Genomic DNA, 27,374 nt, shown 5'->3' with positions numbered 1-27,374 from the left:
TATGGGAGTCGGGGCTTGTTTGTGGAGTGATTCATGTATTTTGTCTTGACTGTCAATATTATAGAATTGGATTTGGATTACTTTAACTAGTCTTTGATATTCTGCACGTACTAATCGGACGATATGCAAACCTTGTCTTGATATCATAGGCTTGCTTAGAATCTGTATATAAGATATGACTGTGTGAATAAAAAGGCTTACACCTTGTTAGTGCCATAACCAACGCTCACTCCATCGTTACCATTAACGCTCTTTATCTTGCTCGTGGCCAAATTCATGCTTTCCCTATATTCGCGAATCGTATCATCAACCATATCAGCAGAGTTGAAATGCCAAATCTTAAACGAACGATCCTTAACCTCTTCGAAGCAGGACTCGGTCTTGACCCGCTTGTCAGGGTTAGCCCACTCTGGTTGCTGGAAGAGGTCGCAAACGCGCCGACTGCTGTTGACCAGCCATTGCGTTCTTGTCCGACGGATCTTATCATACGTCTCGAATGCAGTCCGCAATGCGGTCGCCTTGGATGTGCGATGCTCCCGGAGATCCATGATAAGCTCAGACATCAATGTAGACATGCAAAGTGCATCTTCGATTCCGAAAGAGGCTCCGGCACCGTGGTGGGGGCTCGACGCATGCGCCGCATCACCCATCAAGCATACTCTTCCCTTGTTGTACTTGGGTACTGGATACTCAAACAGATCGAAGAGTGCCCACTGGTCTAGCTCTTCCGGGAACAGTTCGACAAGGTTACGGACCGGAGTACACCAGCCTGTCAGTGCTTCGGAAACCTCCTTGCGAGACGCACGGGCCGTCGTAGGCTTGTCTTGAGGCCAGTCATTAGGGTCCGAGACCACGACGGTGGCTCCTATTGTGTTCGTGTTGACGGGGTAATGGATAAGGTGTGCATTCGGACCGACGTGCATATGCTGGCGAAAGGTCTTGTATTCGCCAATCGCTGCGACGACCTTGTCCATGGGGATTAACGCGCGGTAAGCGACCTTATGTGTGTACTGAGGATAAGAGGCAGGATTTTCCGGACCAAGTAGGAGCTGTCGTGCTCTGGACTTAATGCCGTCGCATGCGATGACTGGACGTGACTATCAGCCGAGCCGGACTACGAGCCACAAAACATTCAAAACTTACCAGCGTCAGCTTCGGCTCTAGTTCCATCAGTGAAGTTCAGGTAGACCTTGTCCGCGTCCTCGTTGTCCTCGATAGTGTCCAGTCGCTTCCGTAGATGAACAACCCCCTCAGGGATGACTTTGACAAGATCTTCCAAGAACTGATCGCGGCGGACCGTCTCCCATCCTTTGACGCCGGCGTCAAGCTTTAAAAGCGGCTTTTGGTACATCGGATCGTCCTCTCGTTGCTGGCCGTAGCCGTCGATCCATCGCAGATACGACTTGGGATCCTGCTGGTCCAACGAAACATTGACAGCGCCACCGGAGCGCAAAGCCGTCACGACGGCCGGGTTGATCTTTTCCATACATCCCACCGTGTTCTTTGTGAATCCGATGCCGGCACCAATCTCTCGAAAGTTGCGCGCTTGTTCATAAAGCTTGACCTGGACACCTCTCCGAGTGAGTCCGGCAGCGAGGACAAGACCAACGATGCCACCGCCGACGATGGCGATTTCTGGGGTTGTGGCCATCTCTGGTGTAGGGACGATCATTGTCCTCGTTTCTGGGAAAGCAGCCAAGTGACTAAAGGCGTATCAAAAACGTTCTAAGTTGTGTATGTAGACTTTTCTCTATGCTCAGTTACTTTTATTAATATATTAGACCGACTGACAACCATGCTACACTTTACAGTTTTACAAAAGAGGGCAATTCAGCCCCGGGTGCCTATAGTGCACAATATCCTCTTTAGTTTCTCCGGGGCCATTAAAGTAGCTACGGAAAAACATTCTCTAGACCCTACTCTTCCTTCCTGTGGACGTTCATATGGTCGAATAAGCCGAATAGTCTTGGCCCACTTCTATTGTTATTGTCATCTTCCAAGTTAGATCCATAAAGTTATTCCGAAGCCAGTGTCCGGTGGGGTCCAAACTTTAGCCTCCTTTGTGTGGTTCTATCGTATTATTTACCCTTCCTTTGAGATAAACCATGGCCCGATCAAGTTCTCATTACAAACCAGTAACTCGTCATGCTCAGTAATACAGACGTACTGTGTGACTTCAGATAGAACCTGTATAGCGTAAAGAATATCCAACCTGACCCTTTATAGAACGTCTCTACTCTAAATATGTACAATATCCCACCATGCTTCCGTATAGCATGCCGCTTTACTAGACAGTCGGTAAACCTACAAACTTCCATCTAGGACGCCCGTCTGCTGAGCCACGGATAAAATCTGCTCAACTACGGGAGCCGCATCTCGAATCTTAATCGGCACGCGATGATTCCCACCCCATTCAACAAGTGCCGCCATACGAGTATCACAATATTGATAAAGAAGCCTGCGATGTAACTCCAATCCTGGGTCCGTCAACCCATGAACATGCACAGTCGGAGTTTGTAGACGGTTATCCTGCAACAGGTCCACAGCAACCAACGGCTCACCACCAGTTGTACACTGTGCAGCATCGACAAAGCCCCGAGGAAGAGGGAGATCCGGACGAAGCCATCTCAGCGGTCCCCGTCCCGCCAACAGCACTGCGAATCGGAAGGCTGGCCACACCTCGTCATCTTCACTCCGTCGCCGCAGCTCCTGCTGTGTAGCAAGGATGCCGGCGGCTAGATGTGCACCCTGACTGAAACCAAGTAGACCGACCCAGTCTCCCGTCGCGCCTCGGCAGTCGTCTGCGAGTCGTGCGGCGGCTAGCGAGTCCTCGATTTTTCTCACGATGTCGTGTGCATCCTGGGCTGGGTCTTCGGGTCGTACGCGCAGCCATGCCTTGAATGGTCCGTAGTCTTTGTATACGGAGGTCACGTCGGGGCCTGGGCGTGCTGAGAGGGGCGCTTCAGCGAATACAAGTCGGAAATGTGGGCGGAGCATGCGTTCAAGGACTCGACATTGCATACGAAAGATGCGGGCGTTGGTGCCGCCGCCGTGTAGACAGAGAATTCGCGGTAGGTGGAGCGTTGAATCGTTGGCATTCACTAGCATTTTTTAACCTGGAATTGCGAGACGTGCTGGATTTGTTGGTCCGAAAGAACGGTTGGGCAGCTATGTGATGTGTCCAGGGTATAGTAGCCAGATTAACTCTATTGGAGCGTTTCGGTGGTTAACGGATTATACATACACATTTGCTGACTCGGTAGTGTATGAGATAAAATCTATGATATTGACATTCTTTACATGGGCTGAAACTCTTATATAAAAGTCTCGTATACATCGATAGTCGTGAAGGATTGTGATGGCTTGAAGTTAAATGAGGCCGCTGTATACATGGATATACATCTTGGGCAAACTTTCCTGTCAGCAAACAAGTCACTACACATCTGCCTTTCAGGAGTCGTCCAATATTTTCCAACCGATTTTGAAGTGATTCCCCCTATTTTTCTAAAAATTTCCTTGATCACTACATGAAAACTCGAACAAGTCAACGCCGAAGAGCTTCGGGCTCAAGTGGGGCGGGACAGGCCGTATGGGGGACGATGATTGGATGTTCGGAGTTTCTTTTCAACGCTGGCGATCATCACACGCATAAGAAAGCCCTAAGAGGAAGATGACAAGGAAATGACAAGGATGAGATCCATGGATGACCAACAACCTCCGAAGCCTGAAAGACCAACTATCTCCGAGGATTTACAAATGGAGTTAATTTCCCGAGTGTGCCCGAATCTAATCCCGACTAACAATGTTGTATATAAAGGCAAAAGGAGATTTATAGGAGGCTTGGATAAGTCTGAAGCTTGCATCAGGAATATTATAATTATTGTTACTACTGTCACTCCTTTACATAAACCCAAATTCAGTCAATTCTCCAAAGAATCGAAACGGAAATACTGGCACTTGGACCCGAAACCGCCGCCATGAGCGATACTACTACACGGAGCGAGAAGAGCATGGATACTAAAGCTCCCCAGCCTCAAGAACCACCATCCAGACCGGCCGGTGGACCATCGCCCCCGCCTAATGGAGGTACTCTGGCATGGCTGAATGTCTTGGGCAGTTTCATGCTCTATTTCAATACCTGGGGTATTCTCAACACCTTCGGTGCCTACCAGACTTACTATGAGTCTGGGAAGCTCTTCACCGCGAGTTCTTCCGATATTTCTTGGGTCGGCTCGATCGCAGCATTTATGTTGCTCTTCGTGGGACTCTTTGTTGGCCCGATTTATGACCGTGGCTTTCTCCGCACTCTCCTTATTGTTGGTGGGTTCATGGTCGTCTTTGGGCATATGATGCTCAGTCTCTGCAAGACCTTTTGGCAAGTCCTGCTCGCCCAAGGCTTCGTGGTGGGTATCGGCACCGGTTGTCTCTTCGTGCCTTGTGTCGCTATCATTCCTCAGTACTTCAGCACCAAAATGGGCATGGCTATGGGTGTCGCTGCTTCGGGCTCCGCCCTTGGAGGTGTCATTTATCCCGTCGTTCTGTATCGACTGATCAACGAGATCGGCTTCCCTTGGGCTGTTCGCGTCATTGGCTTCATCGCGCTAGGAACCCTGTTGATCCCTTTGTCCGTGATGAAGCTTCGTGTTAAGCCCCCCAAGGTTCGCGCCATCTTGGACCCGACCGCATTCACCGACGTCGGCTACATGGCATTTATCCTCACCTCTCTTATCGCCTATATGGGTTTGTTCGTTATCTTGTTCTACCTTTCCTACTACTCCGCTGCGGAGCACATCACCGACGAATCTCTCGCCTTCTATCTGGTTACCATCTTTAATGCTGCATCTGTGTTTGGCCGAACGATCCCCAACAAGATGGCGGACAAGATGGGTCCCTTCAACCTTCTCGTACCGGCCTCCTTAATCTCGGGTATGTTGATGCTGGTCATGATGGCTGTGCATTCCAAAGGCGCGATTATCGTCATGGCGCTGCTCTCCGGCTTCATGAGTGGTGCTCTCATTGGCTTGCCTCCTATGTGCCTCGCCATGCTCACCCAAGATAAATCGAGACTGGGAACCCGAGTCGGTATGGGTTATGCCATTATCGCTCTGGGTGTGCTCATTAGCGGCCCCAGCAGTGGCGCGATCCTTAAGACCGGTGGCGACTCCCTTAACTGGCACAGCTTGTGGACGTTTGGTGGTGTACCGACTTGCGCCGCGGGTCTGTTATACGCCGCGATCCGTGTGGCTAAGTACGGCCCTAAGCTTGCCATTAAGGCATAAGGGGCTTTCCTTCGCTGAAGCCGCATGGTTGGGGGGGAGAGTATCTTGCTTTCCGGATGATATGAACTTATGACTAAAAGAATGGACTTTAAGTGATGACAGAGACTGGAAGTGGTTTTACGATTGTTTTCTCTATTAGTATTTTAATTAGAATATATCCTCAGTGCAAGCTTAACTAATCTCCACTTTTGAATTTGCCATTCAATCATTATAGCCAAAAAGATTGTCTACAAAAGTAACAATCATTACAATAACGCACTCCACACAGCTCTACACTAATTGGAAATACAATAGAAGTTCACCTCAAAACTCAAGTAAATCTTCAAGGCCCCGTCCTCACACCACATTTAAAAGGCGCCACCACCGCACGATTCATATCCCAAACCCCCGCCTCGACAAATGCATTTTTGCTGATGATCGCACGTACCTCCTCCTCAGATCTCGCTCGAAACATCATGACACTGCTTGTGACCTCCAGTTTGTCTTCTGGTCCCCTGGGATGTGCTGCCAGGGTGGGACCTGCGAAAACAATAATTCCATCGGCGACGTATGGTTTGAGGTGCGAGAGATGCGCGTCGCGGGCGTTGGTCCACGCTTGCATATCGTTCGCTCTCACGGGGATTTGAACGAGCCAGTCGTATACTTCGGACATTTTGAGGGACAGTTAAGTGATTCTGGATTTAGAAGGAAGTGTAGAAAGTGGACTTGGAGTAGAGTATTTGGCTTTGTGAGTAAGGTTGTATTCTGCTGTGCCCTCACAGATTTTGCAATTTTTATATTTGAATTGACAAATCTTGGCTTATATCTCGTTACCCCATAATTTAATTACTTTTCTTTCCCTTATTCCATGTCATTTTCTTTATTTTGTGCTTTGTTTCTGCCCTCGCGTTAGTATTTACTATTTTCAATCCATTCTCACCCTCTCCAGCCCCGGAGTAACCTTTTAGAATATGCTGACTCTCTTGGCAATAGCAATGTCGGACTAACTTTTGTAAAGAATCGAACGGGAATAATGCTTAAGATAGTCCTGCAAAAGGTAAGCTCAGACTAAGGATACTCCTTCAGCATCCAATTTTTTAGCCTCTAAGACATCCGGAGTAATCTTTTAGAATCAGCCCCACGGATCGTTAGCTAAGACGGCGTATCTTGAAAGGAAGCTGACCAGGCTGACCAAACAAAAGTACGAACAAGTCTAGACAGCAGCTATACGACTAGGGAAACAACAAGTCGATTGAACAGTCCTGTTGATCTGTAGTAGAAACCGACATCGTTCCTTGTTTGCGTACAATTGACTCTGTTTCCTTGTCGACTTAAAAATTTTGAATCTCTACATCCTATACCAGTGTCGCATATATCAACTTAGGCAAAATGGGCAGCAACAGTGCGGCGCCTCCCACTGAAATCCCAACAGTAGATATCAGTCCCTTCCTCGATGAGAATGCCTCCCCAGCTGCTAAGGAGCAAGTCGTCGACGCCATGCGCGATGCATGCACCACCTTTGGCTTCTTCTACCTCGTCGGCCATGGCATTCCCGAAGAAGACCGCCAGACGGTCCTGAACTGTGCCAAACTGTACTTCTCTCTGCCGAGGGAGGAGAAGATGGAGACGTGGATCGGAAAGGCGATGGGTCGTTCGTTCCGTGGCTACGAGCCGCCTGCGCTACAGGTGCACCAAGAGGGTCTCTTACCGGATACAAAGGAAGTGAGTGGCTATCTGAATATTCGACGAGTAGTGCTAATTGTATAAGGGTTTCATCATTGGCCGTGAGACACCTGCGGATGCCCCTGAGGCTGGCACATTCCATACGGGCCCTAACCAGTGGCCAAAGGCTCTCGCGGACGAAGACTTCCGTATTCCTGTCATGAAGTATCACGCTAAGATGCTTGGAATGGTCAAGGTGATTCTTAAGGTTCTTGCGCGTGGGCTTCCAGAGCATTGGGGCTGCTCGCCCGACGTCTTTGATGAGCTAACCGTTAATCCTTCCGCTCCGCTGCGTCTTCTTTATTATGCGCCCCAGCCGGTGAAGCATGATAACCAATTTGGTGGTATGTCCCAAAATGTCCTAAAACTCTATGATTTTACTTGAAGTTTGCATCTCTGACAAAGGTTCCAGTGGGCGATCACACCGACTTCGGCAATGTCTCCGTCCTCCTCCAGGAGGACGACACAGAGGGACTGGAAGTCTTCTACCCGCCAACGCAGACTTGGGTCCCTGTTCCGGTCAAGGAACATTCCTACGTGATCAACATGGGTGATATGATGCAAAAATGGACTGCCGGATACTACCGTAGCGCGCGTCACCGCGTTGTCAACCATAACATCAGGCCAAGGTACAGCGCACCGTTCTTCTTGAATGGGAATCTCGACCTTAAGTGCCAGGCTTTGGATGGTTCGGGAGTTGAGACGGTGATTGGTGAGCATATTCGGCAGCGCCTGATGGAGACTATTGGGGGTGAGGCTGGTAGGAAGCTGGGTCTTTGAATATGAATTGATTTTTCATGGTGTTTTTTGTATCTCATGCGGTGTCAACTGTCTCCACCTTGTGATGATTTATGTAGCTGAGTTGCTGTTTTGATTCATTCTCTATCTTTGAATCTACGCACTATTCTTGGGATTTGCTTTCGGTGGATGTAGCTTGTATCTCCATAGTCTTAGCAATTGGCTTTCAATGAACATTTACGACGTCGAATAAACCTATGATGATAATGAAATCGCTACCTTGGGGAATGCGGAGCTATTCTAGTATTGGTCATCGATTTGAATATGATAGTTGAGCCTGCTGCATGAGATCAAGAATTCGTTCCAGATAAGAACTAGAATGACCTATATTACCCTCACAGCGACCAGTTAGCTCCGATGAGATTATCAACCTAGATTCAGAAGGCTAATTGTGTCCTCGACGCTATAGACCTCATGGCACTTCCCATTAACACCCCTCTTTACCATGGTTGAATCGGAGTTAAGTATTCGCGCACCACATTACCAGCCTCACCGTCTCTTTCTCCCTCAACTACCCGTCGGATAGTATCACCTCCGATCCTGGGATCCTGTGCCCCTAGCCTCTTCAACAGCTCCGTATCACCACCCAAACCGGTGGCCAAAAGACCGGGAGCGACAGACCAGACCTTCACCCCGTCATTCTTCAATGCCTTCGCCCACTCCACCATTATCATGTTAAGCCCTACCTTCGAGGACCGATACCCGACGAACGGGAGTGGTTTCGGAAGTCCCGCCGGCGGGAACACGTTCTTTGGGTTCTTGGGATCTGAAGAACCCTGCAACGAGGAAAGCCCACTCGTGATAAACAATAGTCTAGGATCCTGGGAGTTGAGCAACAATGGAAGAAAGGCCGTAGTCATGATATGTGCCCCAGTCACATTAACATCCCATGTTTTATTCCATGCCTCTCGGGCTGTCATGCGGCCGTCTGCGATGTGAGCATCGAAACAAGCACCTGGGTTTTCCAGTTAGATGGCTTTCATTAGGTAGAGGAAGGGTCACTGACCGGCATTGTTGATCAGACAATCGATCCGATCGTACTTGGCCGAGATATGCTTAAAAGCTGCCCCAATCGATTGGTCGCTTTCAACGTCCACCTGGAACGGCTCAACAGAGCTTTCCGATGTCCCCGAATTAAGGGTTTGGCATGCCAGTTGGGCTTTTTCAAGATTGCGACCACCCAGCAGGATGAGGTATTTCTGACTAGATCGCAATAGGGATTTGACTGTTTCCAGCCCGATGCCGGTGTTGGCGCCTATGGTACACTTAGCTCTATGGACCGCATGAATGTCTGTGCATGTAGACCTCACCTGTGATGACAATAATCCTACTAGAATGCATTTTGACTGGGATTTGCTATTTTCGATCATACGCCCACATAATATTAAGTACCGAGCCCGAGTAAGGCCAAGAGAAAAGATGTGTTACTTAATACCGTAGTTGGGGGCCGGAGGTACTTAATGAAAAAGAAACTCCGACGAGATGAGAAACCTTTTCAGTAAACAACGCCATTTACATGTATAATACCTTGGCTTGGGGTAATTCTATTTCCCTCCCAAATCTCACATCCCCAAACTTTGCCCTAAACCATAGTCTGACTACATCTTACCAACACCAAGATGAGCGAAATCCTCGTAATAACCTGCCCAAGTGGCAAACAATGCTCCCGCCTCATCCCTCTGCTCTACAACAAGGGAAAATTCCACCTTCGTCTGGCCGCGCACTCTCAAACCTCGGCTCAAAAGCTCAAAGCCCAATACCCAGACGCCGATGTCGTAACGGCAGACCTCCAGTCGCTATCCGACTGCCGCAAGCTCCTCCACGGCGCCACAGCCATCAACGCTGTCCTGCCGAGTCTGCACTCTCATGAAAAAGAAATCGGCTTTAATCTGATCGATGCTGCTGTTGCTGAGACTCGACGTGAGGGAAATGTGTTTAAGCATTTCGTTTTCTCGAGCGTTCTTGGGACCCAGCATCGGAACCTCCTTCAACACGATTTGAAGAGCTATGTTGAGGAACGCCTGTTTCTGAGTCCGCTTGATTGTTGGACTATTCTTAAACCCACGAATGTAAGTTTGCCTTCATCTATGTTCTAGTATATATATATATACAAGGTGGGGATCCTGACGAGCCCAAAAAAGTTCCTAGACGCCTACCCCGTCGCCGCACTAGCAGCACAGGAAAATCCCGTTCTCGAGAAATGGTGGAAACCTGAGCATGCGAACAGCGTGATCGCCCTGGCCGATTTAGCCGAAGCATCAGCCAAGGTATTGAACGAGAGAGAACAGCATTATCTCGCCGAGTATCCTCTATGCTCGACCATGCCCATCTCCGAGACGGAGATTATTCAAATCATTGAGAGACGCATTGGAAAGAAGATCCAGCTGAAGACGCCTTCCTTTGAGACTGGCGTGAATAAGCTCATTAGGGCTTTGTATGGTGGGGAGGAGAAAGGAGACGGGGAGCTGGGCCTCGGACTGGCGAGTGAGGGTGATTTACGGGGTGATTTTGTTCGTGATGCGGTTGAGCATTTGATTTTGTTTTATAATCGGCGCGGGTTGAAGGGGAGTCCGAATGTTTTGAGGTGGTTGTTGGGCAGGGAGCCTACTTCGGTTGTGCAGTGGGTGGATGGGATTGCACTTCCGTGAGTTGGGTTGTTTGGTTTTTGTTACGGAATTATAGATAAATGCAGTTGCTTTGTATGCTGAGTTTGGTTAAATTGTTTGGGACCGAATGCAGAAGTCTACAGTTACTGTGTTTTTTACGTCGATGTAGCGAAGTGTCGTAGGCAGAGCACGAGCCGGATTACAAGGAGATAGGAGTTATTCATGATAACAGTACTTTTTGCAAAAGGATCGCAATCTTCAGTATCCTATCTAAGGGGCTTACTATGATGGCTAAACTGCAGAATGTCCTTCAAGGTAATTGCGCCAGTGACTTTACAAACAATATCCTGTGCATGCACAGCCGATACGGCGACGCCAGACATCCTGAAAATAATACGGAAAAAGAGTAACGGGGCAGGAAAGCAAACCAGAGAAAGCCAAGAAAGAGGCTGATCCTGTCAGCTCCTGTCGGACAATCTTTTTAAGAAGTACTTTTCTCCGGGGTGGAAAAGCAGAGCTGCAGGATTCGCGATCCCCACGTGGCGAGGCCATCAGCAAAGACCCGGAGTATAGGGAATTCAATCCAATCATCGTTTTCAGGAGTCGTATTCCTAATACTCTCTTCTCTAGGATGAACCCAGCTATAAATCCGACTTGTATAATTACATCCATTGATCCCACAGATTACCGGCTTCCAAGCAGAATCCAGACACAAAATCTCAACTCTTTCATACCACCCATTGACCCAGCATTCAACATGGTCAACCCATCCCCTAACACTAAATCGGAGAGCCTTACTCTGGTCTTTGGGCCTCAAGACCCTAACCTCGACAACACATTCTTGCAGTCACTCCGGACAACTCTACTCGAAACACCTGAGCTCCAGTGGAGCATAGAAACGTTGACACAGCTACCCCAAGAATGGCAAAAGATTTCAGATGCTCACCCAGAGCTAGGGGCATTCCAGGGTCAAAAGTATCTGCAGTTGCTTAACGAATGGGTCAGACGAGGCATACTGCCCTCAAATCTGTTTCCGCTCCCCAACATACTCGTTACCCCGTTGGTTGTGACGACGCAATTGGCACAGTACACGAAGCTCGTAACACAGCTCAACCCGGGGATCTCATTAAACGACAGCCTTCCAAGAGCTTTGAAACTCGACACGGAGACAGCAGGTCTCTGCACTGGACTCATCAGCTCGGCTGCAGTGGCTAGCTCTGCGACTCTGGCAGAGCTACAAAAACATGGCGCAGCCGCTATTCGAATTGCTACCGCTATCGGAGCGCTAGTTGATGCAGGAGATTCAGATCGTGAAGATGGAGACAAATGGCAGTCGTTGGCTGTTGGGTGGACAACCCAGGCTGCGGAGAGTAAATTGGACAACATTGTAGACGGTTTCCCTGAGGTATCTTACCCTGTCTAAGCTCGACTCAGATGGAACCAGACTAATACTCTTGTACTAGGCATATGTGTCCGTCATTTCCGAGGCTCGCCTCGCCACTCTCACCGTGCTCAAGACCGACGCACCTGAACTGTTGGATAAACTAAAAGGTGCTGGTTTCATCTTCACGAAGACTGCCTTGCGTGGGCCATTCCATTGCGGCAAGCGCAAGGATCAGGCGTCTTCCCTCTTGCAACTCTTCGACTCGGACCCATCCTTCCAGTTCCCCCACACTTCTCAAATCCCCTTCAGCACGCGTTCTGCGGATGGCGGCAAATTTCAAACCGAGGACAAACTCAACCATGCCGCCGCCCGGGCAATGTTGACCGACAAGGCTGATTGGCACAAACTCTTCACGGTACTGCAAGAGTTGACCGCTACTCGGCCATCTCTTACCATCTGCTTCGGGAGCCAGCGCTTCGTGCCGCAGTGGTTTCTACGCAAGCTCGGCCCAAAACTAGCGTATGCTGCCGATCTCGATCCTCAGTCGGGCCAATTCCCCCCAGCGCTAGGTGCTCTGTTAGGACCCATTGAGGATGACGCCATTGCCGTAGTCGGCATGGCCTGCCACTTCCCGGGTGGAAGTGACCTCGACGAGTTCTGGGACACGATGTGCTCGGCAAAGTCACAATGCACTGAGGTGCCTTCGGACCGCATCAATTTCGACTACGCTGCCTGGCGCGAAAACGATAAGAAGAGAAAGTGGTTTGGTAACTTCGTCCGTGACCATGATACCTTTGATCACAAGTTCTTCCAGAAGAGTCCACGAGAAATGGTGTCCAGCGACCCCCAGCACCGAATGATGTTGCAGGTCTCCTACCAGGCTGTGCAGCAATCTGGATATTTCAATAAAGCAGCGATTGATCAGCACGTCGGTTGCTACGTGGGCATCGGAGTGGTTGACTACGAGAACAATGTTGCGTGTCATGCGCCCACTGCTTATACTGCGACGGGTAACCTGAAGTCTTTCGCTGCCGGAAAGATCAGTCACTTCTTTGGCTGGAGTGGTCCCGGTGTTACCATCGACACAGCCTGCTCGTCCTCTGCCTTGGCTGTTCATCATGCCTGTAACGCTATTCTGAACGGTGAATGCAATGCTGCTCTTGCTGGTGGTGTTAATGTTATGACAAGCCCAGAGTGGTACCAGAACCTTGACGGTGCCTCTTTTCTCAGTCCTACCGGACAATGTAAGCCCTTTGATGAGGCCGCGGATGGCTACTGCAGAGGCGAAGGCGCTGGCGCTGTCTTCTTGAAGAAACTATCCGCCGCGATCGAAGATGGCGATCAGGTTCTAGGGGTTATCAGGGGATCCTCTGTGAACCAAAACGCAAACTGCTCGGCTATCACCGCCCCAAGTGTTCAATCCCTCACCAGTGTGTTCAACGGCGTTCTAAGCAAGGCTAGACTAGATCCAAAGCAAATCTCCGTGGTTGAGGCACATGGTACTGGTACACAGGTCGGTGACCGCGCAGAGTACGACAGTGTTCGCCGGGTGTTGGGCGGACCGGGTCGCGCGGAGCCTCTTTCCCTAGGCTCAGTTAAAGGCCTCATCGGTCATTTAGAGTGTGCCTCCGGTGTAGCTGCTTTGATCAAAGTGCTTTTGATGATTCAAAACGGCGCAATCCCTCCGCAATCAAGCTTCCGTACTATCAGCTCGAAACTGAACGCATCGCCGTTGGATAATATCGAAATATCCACTCGGCTGAGGCCGTGGGCGACAGACTTCCGAGCAGCGCTCCTCAACAACTACGGTGCCTCTGGCTCAAACGCGTCGCTTCTCATCACACAGGCAGATCATGGGCAACTTCAAGGTGAAACCCCTAGGGTGGCCGATGCAGCTGCTGGCAGGCGTCCATTCTGGTTCTCTGGCATAGACGACCAGTCCTTGCGATCGTATACCGCGAAGATGGTTCGACTGCTCCAATCGAGAAAGCCGACGGACAACCGCTTTACGATTGATAATCTCTCTTACCAATTGGCGCATCAGTCAAATCGCTCGCTCGGACAATCACTCATCTTTAGCTGCGCGTCCGTTAACGAGCTCGAGGCGAAGCTCACCAGCTTCGCAGATGGACGGGGCGAGCTGACCTCCACCCAGCGACAACAATCATCTCGTCCGGTCATTTTGTGCTTCGGAGGGCAGAGGTCCAACTTTGTCGGCCTGGACCGTGAGGCTTACGACCAATTCAAATTGCTCCGCACTCACCTAGACCAGTGCCATGAGACATGTGTGTCCCTGGGTCTTGATGGAATCATTCCAGCCATTTTTGAGCGAACTCCCAGACATAGCATTGTCGAGTTGCAGGTCATGCAGTTCGCTCTGCAGTACTCGTGTGCCAAGAGCTGGATTGACAGCGGCGTCCAGGTCGCTGCGCTGGTGGGCCACAGCTTCGGGGAACTCACCGCTATGTGCGTCTCTGGAACACTCTCCGTCAGGGACACGTTAAGGATGATTGCTGGGCGTGCTCGTCTTCTTGAAGAGAAGTGGGGTCCTGACCGTGGCATAATGATGGCCGTCGATGGTGAGTTGGAGAGCGTTGAAAGGCTGCTACGCCAGACCAACGCCGCGCACACGACAGAGCCACCCGCCAATATCGCTTGCTTTAACGGTCCCCGCCAATTTACCCTAGCGGGTACATCAAAGGTGATCGTGGATATAAAGCAGACTTTGTCGAGCGATCCATCTTTCTCGTCCATCAAATCGAAGCAGCTGGATACCACCCACGCCTTCCACTCCGCACTCGTGGACCCTCTAGTCCCCGACCTTGAGAAACTCGGGGAGGACCTGATCTTCCGTAGCCCAACCATTCACCACGAAAGAGCCACCCGGGAGGCGATCGGTGGTCCGCCCGCTTTCAATGTCTTTGCCTCTCACATGAGGGACCCTGTCTATTTCGATAAGGCAGTGCAGCGGTTGGCCGAGAAATACCCATCTAGCATCTGGCTCGAAGCGGGCTCTGGCTCGGGTGTCACAGCACTGGCAAGTAAGGTGGCAGGATCAGGTGGTAAGGCCTTCCAATCAATCAATATCACCAGCTCTGGAGCCGTCCAGAACCTGGCAGATGCTACGGTCAATCTCTGGAAAGAGGGTCTGAATGTCTCATTTTGGGAGCATGTTGGACAGAGGTCGAACAACTGCGTTCTCCTCCTGCCACCGTATCAATTTGCCAAATCGAGACATTGGCTCGAGCGCCGGAAGCCAGTGGTCAAGGAGGCAGCCCCCGTGGCTCCTTTACCCGCGTCACCCAAGGGACTTTGGACGTTCATGGGGTTCCAGGATACTGGCAACACTCACGCCCGCTTCCATATTCATTCCACCTCAGATGAGTTCAAAAAGTATGTCGGTGCTCACCTCGTCGCACAAACAGCACCCATTTGCCCCAGCATGTTCCAGCACGTTATGGCAAGAGAGGCACTCGCAAGTCTCTTGGAAGGCTCTGACACAATTCCCGAACTTGAGAATATGGAGAATGATGCACCATTGTGCCTTGATGAGTCCAAGCTTGTTTGGCTTGATGCAAACAGAACCGACAGTGAATCAACTAGCTGGGACTTTCGCATCACCAGCGTAGACAAAGACAACGCTGGAGGCAATGCGACCCAGCACGTTTCAGGCCGGCTGTTGTTCCGCTCCCTCGATGATTCCTCCAAGATCTTTACAACGTGTGAACGCCTGGTAGATCGACGACGTGCTCTTGCGCTGCTGGACGGACCAGAGGCCGAGCAGGTGATCCAAGGCAGTCGTAACATCTACAGGGCTTTTGCACCCGTTGTGCAGTACAATGATGATAGCTACAAGGGCTTGCAAAAGCTCGCCGCTAGTGGTAACGAGTCGGCGGGACGGATCGTCAAGCAAGATGTGGAACAAACTATCCTCAGCGTGGGACTCGCTGACAACTTCTGTCAAGTGGCTGGCATCTTTTTGAACTGTATGGCTGAATGTGACGACAGCAACATGTACCTATCCAATCGTGTCGAGAGGTGGATCCGCTCCCCCAACGTTCCACTGGACTCGCGACCAGAGCAATGGGAGGTGCACGCGATCCATAATCACCCCTCTCCCAAGGAGTATGTGAGTGACCTGTTCGCTTTTGACTCTGCTACCGGCAAGTTGGTATGGGTTATCATTGGTCTTCACTTCGTCGAGGTGTCTATCGCTGGCATGTCTCGCCTCTTGGGCCGCTTCGCTGGCGTAAAGTCTACAAAGCAGCCGGCAGCCGCAGCCGCAGCTCCAGAGTCCCTTCCAGCACTGCCCGCTATTGCCTCTAACACTGCCCCAGCTGCAAAAGCATCTGCAAGCAAACCCAAGGCCAAGACCTCTACCAGCTCACCCGCGCTTCAGAAGCAACAGACAAAGCGGAAGAAGGCCCCGGGACGTGATGTTTTGAACGGTGTCCGGGAGCTGTTCTGTAACTTGCTTGGTCTCGAACCAGAAGACATCCAACCTGGTTCAGATCTCGTTGAGTTAGGCATTGACTCACTGCTAGCCATGGAGGTTGCCCGAGAGGTAGAGAAAGCATTCAGCATCAAGTTCGAACTCGAGGAGCTCATGCAAATGACCGATGTCCGGAGCTTAGTGAACTGCATTCAGGCCAACATGGGTGCATCGGACTCCTCTACCACAGATGGAGATCTGAGCGATGACTTCGACGAGGCCTCAGCAGCTAGCGGCATCCAAACTCCGCCAAGTGAGCCTGCTGAAGATGTCAAAAGTCCCAGTATCGGGAGTGCACCAACTACTGAACGACTCCCTGCTGAATCCATTATCGAGGCTTTTACTGCAACCAAGCTTCTGACGGATCGGTTTATCGAGCAAAACGACCTCTCTGGGTACTCAAACTACGTTCAGCCAAAGCTGACTGAGCTGGTCGTGGCCCACACACTTGACGCCTTTGACCAATTGGGTAGCTCCCTTCGTTCTGCGCAGGCGGGCCAGACTATCAAGCACATCCCCTATCTTCCTAAACATGAAAAGGTCATGGCTGTTTTGACTGGTCTATTGGAGAAGGCTCGTCTTGTCGACTTAAGTGGCTCAACAATGATTCGGACAGCTGTACCTTTGCCAACCAAATCCGCTTCGCAGCTGCTCGAGGAACTCCTGCGCGAATATCCCGAGCATGCCTACGACCACAAGCTTACTAGTTTGACTGGATCAAGACTAGCAGACTGTCTAAGTGGCAAAACGGAAGCTATTCAGCTGCTCTTTGGCAGCGCCGAAGGACGGGAGCTTGCCGCCGGCATGTATGGAAAGTCCCCAATCAATGTGGCCTGGCTCCGTCAGCTCCAGCATTTCTGGCAGCGCTTCTTAGCCCACCTTCCACAACAGCAACAGGAGCCCATTAATATCTTGGAAATGGGCGCCGGGACAGGAGGCACCACGGCAGCCTTACTGCCGCTCCTCGCCAGCTCGGGCGTCCCCGTCCGCTATACTGCTACCGACATCTCTCCTTCTCTGGTGGCAGGTCTCCGGAAGCGTTTCAAGGACTACCCCTGGATGCGCTTCGAGGTTATTGATATCGAAAAAGAACCACCCGCCAAGCTTCTGGAAACCCAGCACGTGGTGCTAGCGACCAACTGTGTACACGCAACCCACAGTCTGGCGGTGACCACCAAGAACATCCACAGAATCCTTCGGCCTGATGGCTTCCTCGTCATGTTGGAAATGACGGAAGCCGTGCCATGGGTCGACTCGGTGTTTGGACTGGTGGAAGGCTGGTGGCTGTTCAATGACGGTCGCACCCATGCCCTCGCTCAACCCGACTTCTGGCAGCAGACATTACATGCCAACGGATATGGCCATGTCGACTGGTCCGATGGCCAGCTCCCCGAGAATTCTATCCAGCGTATTATTATCGCACTCGCGTCTTCAGAAAGCCAAAACTTGGTATCTATGTGTTCCCCAGCTCCTTCGATCTCCACAGCTGACTTTGCTGCGCGTCAAGTGGTAGTGGACTCTTTAGTCCAGAAACACACCCACGACTTTGCCGCTCCTACCTCACTCTCAAGTTCCCAAGCAAGTAATGATTCCTTTCGTTGTGTGTTGGTGACTGGCGCTACCGGCAGCCTCGGATCCCACCTGGTTGCCCACTTCGCTGCGCAACCGGACGTACGCACAGTCATCTGTCTGAACCGGGTGAGTGGCTCAGATGCGACAGCTCGCCAGCTCGAGGCACTGCAATCAAGAGGCCTAGAGCTCGATCAAAGCCTTGTATCGAAGATTGAAGCAATCGAAACAAACTCCTCAGCACCCATGCTCGGCCTTGTTCTTAACGAGTATCAACAATTAGTCCATTGTGTTACCGACGTCGTCCACAACGCATGGGCCATGAGCATGACCCGCCCAGCATCTGGCTTCGAGCCCCAATTCAAGGCCCTTCGCAATTTAATTGATCTCTGTCGCGATGCAGCCTGTCACCGACGACCGGGTATGCGAAAAATCGGGTTCCAATTCGTCTCCTCCGTGTCGGTTGTGGGCTGTCATCCTTTTCTAACCAACAAGGCTCGGGTCCCGGAGCAGCGGGTCAACGTAGCCTCCGCCCTGCCGATGGGTTACGCAGATGCCAAACTCATCTGTGAAAAGATGCTGGATGAGACATTGCATAAAAATCCGGAGCATTTCCGCACCATGTCTGTAAGGGTCGGCCAAATCTCCGGGTCCAAGATAAACGGGTACTGGAATCCGGTGGAACACTTGGTGCACTTGATCAAGTCGTCGCAGTCCCTTGACGTGCTTCCCGATCTCGACGGTGTATGTCTTTCCTTCCATTAACCCTAAACAAATCCACTTCGCTGACAACAATCAACAGGTCTTATCATGGTGCCCAGTCAACGATGTAGCCGGCACACTCAGTGATCTCCTTCTGGGAGACAACAATTCCGCCTACCCAATCTACCACATTGAGAATCCCGTAAGACAGCCCTGGCCCGAGATGATCTCGATACTTTCCGACGCCCTGGATATTCCACGAACCAACATCATTCCATATGATGAATGGCTCCAGCGTGTCCACAACTGTCCTCCTAGCATTCCGGCATCGGAGAATCCCGCGGTGCGGCTTGTCGACTTTTTCGAAGAGGACTTTTTGCGCATGTCCTGTGGTGGAATGATACTCGATACAACACATAGCAAGGAGCATTCGGCGACGTTGAGAAGTTTGGGTCCGATTGACCGAGAGCTAGTCATGAAGTATATTCGGGCGTGGAAAGAATCGGGGTTTTTGGTGTAATTGATTTTTGTATGTGTATATTTATGATTGCAAGTGGATGTGGGCTGGGGTACGACCCTCCGTATATACGGGAGGTCATCACGTGCATGCTATTGAGTAATTGGTTGTGTGTATTTAGTTATAGTTTGTTAATTATAATGCTTATTCATTTGTTTGAACCCGAAGATCAACTCACACAACACTCTCTTTGTTCTTTTTATTCCAGTACTCTCCAACCATATTGTGTGCATTCTGTCAAGACATCAATGCTGAACAAATCACCAAGCCCGGTGGCTATAGACATGCACCAGGCTTTAAAATAGTCGAGCGAAATGCGCACTTTTGCGCCTTGTGTCAATGGATTCGGCGAATACAAGTGGCAGGATGGCCAACTCTAGAGTATTTATGAAAGACTTCCTTTTTAACCACCCAAATTAAAATAATTATTCTGTGTCATTGTGTTCGATCCGTTTCTCACACCTTGCCTAAGATTTACGAGCGGAGATTTCATGTCTGATGTCGTGGGTATCTATAGTACCGCTGAAGGTTTCGCCATTGAAGACCGTCCCCTCGAGTGCCATGTGATTATCTGACTGTCCTTCTCAAGGAGATCAAACAGCTCAAAATTTCAGAATACCCTGCAATAATTGCAATTCTCGACCCAGACTGAACTCAGCCCGTTGGGAATACCACAGACAGAAGCAGTGGGAAATATATCGAACGGCATAAAAGCAGTTGTGCGGTCCGTGCTGTGCGGAAGGAGGTGTCAAGGATAGAACAACGCCTACAAGAAAAATCCCACATCCGGCAAATGGAAATGCTGGTTTCAATGAGAATAGATTGCTCCAGCCTTGCAGCTTTAGCTCACTTTATCTAAACACTAAGATGTCCATGTGACCGTGACTAACTCGCAGCCTTACCATCGTTTTTATTTATTCCCCTCACTTGACATTTATTCCCTAAAGACAAAACTCCGAACCTTGTTCTTATACTTTCAGCTATAATATCCTAAAAAATAATACCTATACTTGTTGTTAAACTGCGCGCATTTTGAGGAGAGGAATGGCAACACTCTCTCTGCACGATTACACGGTCGGGTGGATATGCGCCTTGCCTCTGGAGAGCGCAGCTGCGTACCTAATGTTGGACAAAGAACACCCGGACCTGGAAATCCCGCATGCAGACCAAAATGCATATACCTTTGGGAATATTGGGAAGCACAACGTTGTTATTGTGTGTTTACCAAGTGGCGTATATGGCATCGCCTCTGCTGCGACGGTAGCCGTACAACTGCGTACTACTTTCCCCTCCCTCCGATTTGGTTTAATGGTGGGTATTGGTGGAGGGGTGCCAAGCAGCGGTCTAGATATTCGATTAGGTGATATTGTGGTGAGCCTGCCAAAAAAGGGTTGTGGAGGCGTGATACAATATGATTTTGGTAAAGCATTAAGCGATGGACATTTCCACCCAACTGGTATGCTTAACCGGCCACCAGAGATCTTGTTGACTGCCATCTCAAAACTCCGATCCTATGACTACTTGAAACGCAGTCAAGTTCCTGAGTTTATTTCGCATGCCCAGGCCAATGAGGCGGGATTTGCACCACCGAAGCAGGAGGATTGCTTATTTCAAGCAGACTACACTCACAAAGATGGTGATACATGTAAAGAGTGTGACCCAGCTCAAATAATTGGACGTCCTTTACGAAGCAACAATGACCCTGTCGTTCATTATGGACTGATTGCATCGGCAAATCAAGTCATGAAAGATAGCAGACGACGAGATCAGCTAGCTAAAGAGCTTGGGGTATGCTGTGTGGAGATGGAAGCGGCAGGACTCATGAATATTATTCCATGTCTAGTCATTCGCGGTATCAGTGACTATGCCGACTCACACAAGAATGAGGCATGGCAACCATATGCAGCGATAGCGGCGGCCGCGTACGCCAAAGAGCTTATCCTGGTGGTTTCCACCAATCCGAGCAACCATGTCCCGACAACGCACGAGGAGAAAGCAATGAGTCCTGGCCCCACATTAAATACCACCGCAGCTAACACACTGGGTGTATTGAATCAAGATTCGGAATTGGCCAAGGAGGTAAATAACTTGTCTCAGCAGATAGCAGCAGAGCATGGAGATGTTCCCAGATCAGATCATACCAAAAACCAAGATAGCCTGGAAGCGAACTCAGCTCCTGAGATGAGGCCGCACATTTTATCCGCCATTAAAGGATTTGCATCTTTGGATTTCCGGAGATTATCAAGTGGAACTGCTACGCTACGTATTCCTGAAGAATGTGGAAAACCCCCGATCCAATTGTCCAAAGACAAGATAATACAACCAGAGCCAGTTCGAAAGAACAATATCAAACAGGCTAACCATACTACACTGAAAGGACATTCCCGTTTGGTAGAGTGTGTGTCCTTCTCCCCAAATGGGAAAACTATAGGCTCTGGATCTTTGGACTATCAAGTTAGACTCTGGGATGCTACCAGAGGTATAACAAATTTCGTACTTAATGGTCGTTCTGACCGTGTGAATACTATAGTATTCTCCCCAGATGGACGACTGCTGGCATCTGGGTCACGGGATAACACAGTCAGGCTCTGGGATACTACTAAAGGCACAATAAAAGTCGTACTGAAGGGCCATTCTGGCCGTGTGAGCACTATCAAATTCTCCCCGGATGGAACCCTAGTGGCGTCGGAATCTCTCGATGGGGATTACAAGCTCTGGGATAGTGCTACAGGCAACATGCACAGGATATCGAATGACCCATACCGTCGCCTGACCGCAGTTGAATTCTCGCCGGATAGCAGAATGGTGGCATTTGGAACCCATGATGACAGTCTTGGGCTTTGGAACAATGATACAGGTACATTCCAAACGTTAAGGGGAACCTCGGTTGAAAAGGTGGATTATATGACATTTTCACCAGATGGGTCAATACTTGCATGTGTAGTTGGAAAGAAAATTACTTTTTGGAACACTACCACATGCATGATGCATTCAACGCTGAGTAGTCATTCCCAGAGAATAAATACTATGGCATTCTCACCAGATGGGGCACTGGTGGCATCAGGATCTAGTGATAGGACAGTCAGACTTTGGCAAACTGGCACGGGTACAATGATTAAGATTCTGACTGGCCATGCTAAGCCTGTGAATGCTGTAGCATTCTCACCGAATGGCACAATAACGGCATCAGGATCAGATGATAAAACCGTTAGGCTTTGGGATGTTTCCACGGGCGTGGCGCAAACACTCAAGAGCTATTGGGGTAGAAATTGCAACAGCTTAGCATTCTCACCAGATGGGAGACTCGTAGCTTATCCATCCGGCGAGAATATCAAGATCTGTACCACTGGCATACAGAATTAGGTGAGGATCCTCATAACGATGCAAGGTCTTGCTAGCTACCTTTATCTTACTTTGTACCTTTTCGCAATATTTTGTCCTAGAGGCATTGACCACGCACGAGAAATGCCTGTTTATGTGATAGATATCTAGTGAGTTATCACAAGGAAGGGTTCTATAGCCTACACATAGAATACTATCATTAATATTTGCTCCTGATTGAGCTTCTATGAACCCCCCGGCACTGTTGCATTATGTTCATTGTCCCCGACAGTGGACCATGGCACATATATATCCTCATCACCCAAGGTGACTGGGAGCAGAATATGACGCGACGATATTAAATAAAGGGATTGTTAGTAGATAGAGAGAGTTGTGGTTCTTATAGATCCCAGGTGATAGTTAATATAATCAACCACCGAGCCGGCAGGTTTTCCTCTACGCGTATTCTCATCATTTAAATTATTCAACACAGTTTTTCTTTATTTTTTCTATCACACAAAATGCCGCTTTCCCAAGAAAACCATCACCAAAGCATTATTTTCTAATGAAATGACCACGTCTTAACTTTAGGCACCCAAGATCTGCAACACTACCCGAATCTGGTATCGGAGCCGACTGGCCGGGGCTCGGGGAAGTCTCGACTTCGGAGTTAACTGGTCCTTGGCAACAATTTTCCTTAGGGGGAGCCGAGTATAGGAAGTGTTTATATGATTATATCCCTCTGCTATTGGTCTAGACTACTTCATACTTCCAATAGGACAAAGAAGAAAGAAAATCTGAATAAACCCCCCTTATAGTATCCAGCCGTAAGATCTGAGTAATATTAGGTGTAGTCTGACTATATATCAGCCTGCCGTATTTACTCTGCAAGAATATTATTTTTCTCTTCAGTATTTCTCTTTTCTCCCATATTAAACTAAACTACTAATATATGAATATCCCATTCTAACGACAACAATGTTCCGCTCCCTCCTCACTCTCACGAAACTCGCTTCTCCACAGTACATCTTCCCAACCGTCGACCCTAAAATCGATGGTGAGGAATGTCGCCACGACTGTGCTGATTGCACGGTGAAATGGCCGTCCAAGGTGAAAATCGACACCACACTCCCAATGTATGGGTACATCAAACAGTTCCACGCGCATGTACTCGTGGCTACGGGGAAGACGGATTGGATCGGGAAGGTAGAGCAGGAGAAAGGGAGTTTGATGGAGGCGTTTAAGTCTGATGGGGGAAAGTCGAAGCACGGAGTACGTATTTTCTATTTGTTTTTCTTTTTCCCCTATGTTTTGGTACTGTTTTAGTTTATTTGGGTTGATCATTGATGATATTATAGAGGATAATGGTTTCTGCATCGAACCTCACTCCGCCAGAGAGTGAAAATGAAGAGGTTGATTCGGGGAAGACGACCGTGTTACTTTTACCGTCTTTTACTTTCGTGGATGGTGTTGCCTATGGGGATGTCAGACACGTTGTTGATACGTTTATTGATAACCCGAAACAAGAATCCCGGTTGTCGTCACGACCTTGTCCGCATGACTACGTTGTTCTTCTCTGCTCGCATCAACGGCGCGATGCTCGTTGTGGGATCACGGCGCCGTTGATAAAAAAGGAGCTGGAGCGTCATCTGCGCGGGCACGGACTGTACCGTGATTTGGATGATGAGCGACCTGGGGGTGTGGGGATTTACTTTGTTTCTCATGTTGGGGGGCATAAGTTTGCGGCCAATGTTTTGATTTATCGGAAGAAGGAGCAGCAGATGATTTGGCTGGGGAGGGTGAAGCCGGAGCATTGTGAGGGGCTTGTTAAGTATACCATTCTTCAGGGGAAGGTGGTGCATCCGGATTCGCAGTTGAGGGGCGGGTTTGATCGCATGAAGGGGTTGACTAGTTGGTGATATTTGTGGTTTTTTTGTATATAGACTTTCCTCGACGGAGGCATGTTAGGGTTTCAATGGTCACGTTTATGTATTTCTTTCTCCATATTACTGTGTTGGCTATTACATCTATCTCGTTGTCTATTTCCTGCAAGTATTGTACGACCGTTATTCACCAGTTTATCTTTACCACATTCCTTTGCCCCTCCTTGAATCCAACTGTACGTTGCCGTAATCCCTGGCCTCTAGGGCATCATAGCTCGCCCACAATCCTCTAAAGGCTAATTGCGCGTTGTCTAGGAAGTGAAGCCCAGAACAAGCCAATCCCAATAAGCAAACCCAGCATGATCGGCTGCATAACTTGGACACCAGCCCGAGAAGCTATGGCGCCCGTCATGAAAGGGAAGGCAGCGGCGCCCGCCTGTCCCAAACTCGCCGTGAGCCCTGTCGACAAAGATAAGTACGTATACGCAAAGCCCTTGATACAAAGGACAGCTCACCTAATGCCCCAATTCGAAGATCATCTGGCACCACCTGGGTAAGAACATAAAGTCCAATGGGATAAAACGGCCCGATGACGAATCCTGTACGTTGATCTATCAGCCGACCCATACAGCCACCTGGTCCAGAAAACTTACCTAATAGGAAAACCGCGATAGCAATGACAATGATATTTGGGACCAGCCAAAAAAGGAGCTGCATAGCAACAGCTAAAGTGAGGTAGACGAACACCATCCGACGTTCTCCGAAATAGTGCGTGATATCTGCGAGAGCAACACGGCCTAGTGTGAACCCCGCCCAGAATCCGGAGGCTATGTAGCCTACTTGTTTTGGGTCTCCATTTCTTACGGAGACGATGAATTGGACCATCCAGCCTAGCATTGTTAGTATGTTCCTTCCCCGTTTTGTATTGCTAATTGAGTCCATGAGAAAACAACTCACCACCGACAGTGACCTCCGCGCCGACATACAAAAAGAAGAATCCACTTAGAATCCAGACCGCTTTATTGGATAGTGTAGCTTTTAATTCGCTGCCAGCTGTTCCGCTCGCGTTTCTGTTGTTGGGCTTGAATAGACCTTCTCGGAATGTCCACCTCAAAAGACAGAAATTCAACAGTCCCAAGCCCATCATCACGAAGTAAAAGTCATGCCAGACCGGCGTCCGCGAGGCAATCACATTAGCAACGATAGGTGAGATAATTGTCCCGACGCCATATACTGCATGCAAGATTCCCAGCCAGCGATGTGCATTATCCACCGTTGTTGTAAATGTATTCGCTTGGGCATCTTGATAGGCACCTCCCATGCCAGTGAAGAAGAAGGCAGCGACAAAGAGTGCAAAGGGAGGGTGCCAGTACATCAGTGCAAACCCGCACGTTTGGATCACTGCTCCTAGCACTAATGTACCACCCGTGCCGATGAGCGAGCAAACATGGATATTGGAGAAAGACGCTGCAAGACAGCCGGCACAGTTTACGAGGTAGATCTGGGAGAGCTGGAAGAGGGTGACGCCGTAGGTAGGTTGTATGTATGGGATTAGGACTCCCAAAGCAGCGTCTGCTTGTGATTAGCCCTCGCGTTGACGATGGAAGCAAGTGAGGATGACTAGATACCGTTTAACCCAGCGACCAGAAGGCTGACATTAGTACTGATTATCTTGCCAGTGACGTCCTTTGCACGTTTTTGCAAGAGAGGTGTTGTTTCACTCTGTACATGTCCTTCCTCTCTGCTAGAATCATTCACTATGGTTGGCGGATCACTGGTGCTTTCCATCGTGATAGCTCAAGATCTAAAACCTTGAAAAGCTTTGAAATCGTCAGTAGCGAGAAAATCCTGCCAAGTGGATTGTTCAATATATTCCAGCATCGGAGCTCTGGTGGAGATCGCACTATCACCTGATCGCGGCTAAGCCTCATCTCATCTAAAAAAAGGTGAGGGGTAAAGGATCGTGCACGCAAGGAGATCAGGGCTTAGAGATAAGCCAAGCATTTCCCATAATGGTGGGGAATTTGTTGCTCGTGGGGCTTGGAGCTCGATTTATGCTCTTACCTCATTGCTTCTCCACCGACCGCGTGGAGGTGGGAAATCATTACTGGCCAGAGCAAAAAGAAGTCCCAACGACGCACTTGGGTATCAGAAACGAAACACCAAGCAAGTTTCTGCTTTCCTCGTGTATCACAAGAATCTCTAAAGCATTGAATTATCTACTTGCTCCCATGTTTTCTTGGCAGGCGTACGACCCCATCGGTGATACTAATCTCTAGATACTACTTGCCTTGTAGATCAGGCCATGTGTTCTCCCACGCTATTCCTGATCTCCAACGTATACACGGGTGGAGCATCTGCCCAAAAAGACAAGGTAGTAGCATAATCAGAATAAGTGCCCAGTATTTGACCGCAGCCGACGCCCTCAGGGCATCTCATATACCCCTGTTGATATCGGCCCACCGACATGGATTGAGGAGCAACGCCTGCTTAATAGTTTAACGAGATGCACAGGTCACACTTGTAGTATTCAGTGATTATGGAGGACCGAGATGGGATGGTAACAGGTTGGGCGCTCTAGGCTTTCCAGAGACCACAGGTTGCACACTATATGTGGTTCCCTTGGTCGTCTATATCACACAATAGAATTGGGAAGACTAGTAAGAAGGCAAAGTGAAGTATATCCGACTTCTGATAAACTATGTAAGCAGTTTACGTTGATCTCGAATTATGTACAGAACAGGTCTACTTGGAAATCAACGCCAGTCTACAGACTCTACATGCTCCATCACATTATGCATATTATCGTAGCACCTCCGGATGCTATGCTTGATCCGGCCAGGAGGAATCTAGTATATAATGTTTCATAATCATAGCGTTTCTAGCTCATCAGATTGGATTTACATAATTGCATAGGCTTTGTAATGACATGCCAGAGTGAATTATTACCATGTGTCTTCATCGAGCCGAGGAGCTTGATACGCAATCGAGTCTTAGGCTCTGGAGATCCAACCATAACCAAGCTACCGCATTTCTAAACCCAAAGTAGTCTAATTGAACTTTGCATTGAACATACTATATACATATCATTTCCCCTATCCACCACAATTATGCTATTAGCT

General features: G+C 49.3%; 11 protein-coding genes across 11 annotated transcripts; 6 read left to right on the top strand and 5 right to left on the bottom strand.

The window, feature by feature from the left end:
• Nucleotides 1-197: 197 nt before the first annotated feature.
• BDV27DRAFT_141525 (uncharacterized protein) lies at nucleotides 198-1,672 on the bottom strand (the record flags this gene model as incomplete). Its single annotated transcript, XM_032069831.1, has 2 exons — nucleotides 198-1,087; nucleotides 1,144-1,672. 2 exons carry the CDS (start codon nucleotides 1,670-1,672, stop codon nucleotides 198-200), a joined length of 1,419 nt encoding a protein of 472 aa, XP_031932065.1.
• A 632-nt stretch (nucleotides 1,673-2,304) lies between these two features.
• BDV27DRAFT_141524 (serine hydrolase FSH) lies at nucleotides 2,305-3,108 on the bottom strand (the record flags this gene model as incomplete). Its single annotated transcript, XM_032069830.1, has 1 exon — nucleotides 2,305-3,108. The coding sequence occupies one exon, from the start codon at nucleotides 3,106-3,108 to the stop codon at nucleotides 2,305-2,307; it is 804 nt and encodes a 267-aa protein (XP_031932064.1).
• An 869-nt stretch (nucleotides 3,109-3,977) lies between these two features.
• On the top strand, nucleotides 3,978-5,279 carry BDV27DRAFT_166578 (major facilitator superfamily domain-containing protein; the record flags this gene model as incomplete). Its single annotated transcript, XM_032074227.1, has 1 exon — nucleotides 3,978-5,279. The coding sequence occupies one exon, from the start codon at nucleotides 3,978-3,980 to the stop codon at nucleotides 5,277-5,279; it is 1,302 nt and encodes a 433-aa protein (XP_031932063.1).
• Nucleotides 5,280-5,601: 322 nt separating this feature from the next.
• BDV27DRAFT_153439 (uncharacterized protein) lies at nucleotides 5,602-5,931 on the bottom strand (the record flags this gene model as incomplete). The annotated part of the gene is made up of 1 exon (XM_032071782.1): nucleotides 5,602-5,931. One exon carries the CDS (start codon nucleotides 5,929-5,931, stop codon nucleotides 5,602-5,604), a length of 330 nt encoding a protein of 109 aa, XP_031932062.1.
• Nucleotides 5,932-6,647: 716 nt separating this feature from the next.
• Nucleotides 6,648-7,760, top strand: BDV27DRAFT_141522 (isopenicillin N synthase family dioxygenase; the record flags this gene model as incomplete). Its single annotated transcript, XM_032069829.1, has 3 exons — nucleotides 6,648-6,980; nucleotides 7,027-7,324; nucleotides 7,393-7,760. The coding sequence occupies 3 exons, from the start codon at nucleotides 6,648-6,650 to the stop codon at nucleotides 7,758-7,760; spliced, it is 999 nt and encodes a 332-aa protein (XP_031932061.1).
• A 458-nt stretch (nucleotides 7,761-8,218) lies between these two features.
• Nucleotides 8,219-9,119, bottom strand: BDV27DRAFT_141521 (uncharacterized protein; the record flags this gene model as incomplete). Its single annotated transcript, XM_032069828.1, has 3 exons — nucleotides 8,219-8,733; nucleotides 8,785-9,033; nucleotides 9,089-9,119. The coding sequence occupies 3 exons, from the start codon at nucleotides 9,117-9,119 to the stop codon at nucleotides 8,219-8,221; spliced, it is 795 nt and encodes a 264-aa protein (XP_031932060.1).
• A 186-nt stretch (nucleotides 9,120-9,305) lies between these two features.
• BDV27DRAFT_166576 (SDR family oxidoreductase) lies at nucleotides 9,306-10,426 on the top strand (the record flags this gene model as incomplete). Its single annotated transcript, XM_032074226.1, has 2 exons — nucleotides 9,306-9,847; nucleotides 9,920-10,426. The coding sequence occupies exons 1-2, from the start codon at nucleotides 9,398-9,400 to the stop codon at nucleotides 10,424-10,426; spliced, it is 957 nt and encodes a 318-aa protein (XP_031932059.1). The 5' UTR covers nucleotides 9,306-9,397.
• Nucleotides 10,427-11,141: 715 nt separating this feature from the next.
• BDV27DRAFT_153435 (uncharacterized protein) lies at nucleotides 11,142-19,051 on the top strand (the record flags this gene model as incomplete). Its single annotated transcript, XM_032071781.1, has 3 exons — nucleotides 11,142-11,789; nucleotides 11,848-18,573; nucleotides 18,632-19,051. The coding sequence occupies 3 exons, from the start codon at nucleotides 11,142-11,144 to the stop codon at nucleotides 19,049-19,051; spliced, it is 7,794 nt and encodes a 2,597-aa protein (XP_031932058.1).
• A 1,012-nt stretch (nucleotides 19,052-20,063) lies between these two features.
• Nucleotides 20,064-22,475, top strand: BDV27DRAFT_166572 (WD40-repeat-containing domain protein). The gene has a single exon (XM_032074225.1). It carries the CDS (start codon nucleotides 20,093-20,095, stop codon nucleotides 22,409-22,411), a length of 2,319 nt encoding a protein of 772 aa, XP_031932057.1. The 5' UTR covers nucleotides 20,064-20,092; the 3' UTR covers nucleotides 22,412-22,475.
• An 820-nt stretch (nucleotides 22,476-23,295) lies between these two features.
• On the top strand, nucleotides 23,296-24,288 carry BDV27DRAFT_166568 (sucrase/ferredoxin-like domain-containing protein; the record flags this gene model as incomplete). Its single annotated transcript, XM_032074224.1, has 2 exons — nucleotides 23,296-23,641; nucleotides 23,728-24,288. The coding sequence occupies exons 1-2, from the start codon at nucleotides 23,348-23,350 to the stop codon at nucleotides 24,286-24,288; spliced, it is 855 nt and encodes a 284-aa protein (XP_031932056.1). The 5' UTR covers nucleotides 23,296-23,347.
• Nucleotides 24,289-24,347: 59 nt separating this feature from the next.
• Nucleotides 24,348-26,255, bottom strand: BDV27DRAFT_121465 (MFS transporter). The gene is made up of 5 exons (XM_032065374.1): nucleotides 25,881-26,255; nucleotides 25,210-25,824; nucleotides 24,906-25,142; nucleotides 24,768-24,851; nucleotides 24,348-24,711 (listed from the first exon to the last, which is right to left on the bottom strand). Exons 1-5 carry the CDS (start codon nucleotides 26,038-26,040, stop codon nucleotides 24,542-24,544), a joined length of 1,266 nt encoding a protein of 421 aa, XP_031932055.1. The 5' UTR covers nucleotides 26,041-26,255; the 3' UTR covers nucleotides 24,348-24,541.
• Nucleotides 26,256-27,374: the final 1,119 nt, after the last annotated feature.

Source organism: Aspergillus caelatus (genome assembly GCF_009193585.1).
Source record: "Aspergillus caelatus strain CBS 763.97 unplaced genomic scaffold BDV27scaffold_16, whole genome shotgun sequence".
Classification (NCBI taxonomy): domain Eukaryota; kingdom Fungi; phylum Ascomycota; class Eurotiomycetes; order Eurotiales; family Aspergillaceae; genus Aspergillus; species Aspergillus caelatus.
The sequence above is the reverse complement of the archived record's forward strand: the minus strand, read 5'-3'. Positions and strand labels throughout refer to the sequence as shown.

Coding starts and splice junctions, on each gene's coding strand:
- BDV27DRAFT_166572 (XM_032074225.1), top strand. CDS start 20,093: ATGGCAACACTCTCTCTGCACGATTACACGGTCGGGTGGATATGCGCC.
- BDV27DRAFT_121465 (XM_032065374.1), bottom strand. CDS start 26,040: ATGGAAAGCACCAGTGATCCGCCAACCATAGTGAATGATTCTAGCAGA. Junction 25,143..25,209: donor CGCGGAGGTCACTGTCGGTG/GTGAGTTGTTTT, acceptor TAACAATGCTAG/GCTGGATGGTCCAATTCATC. Junction 24,852..24,905: donor TATCGCGGTTTTCCTATTAG/GTAAGTTTTCTG, acceptor ATCAACGTACAG/GATTCGTCATCGGGCCGTTT.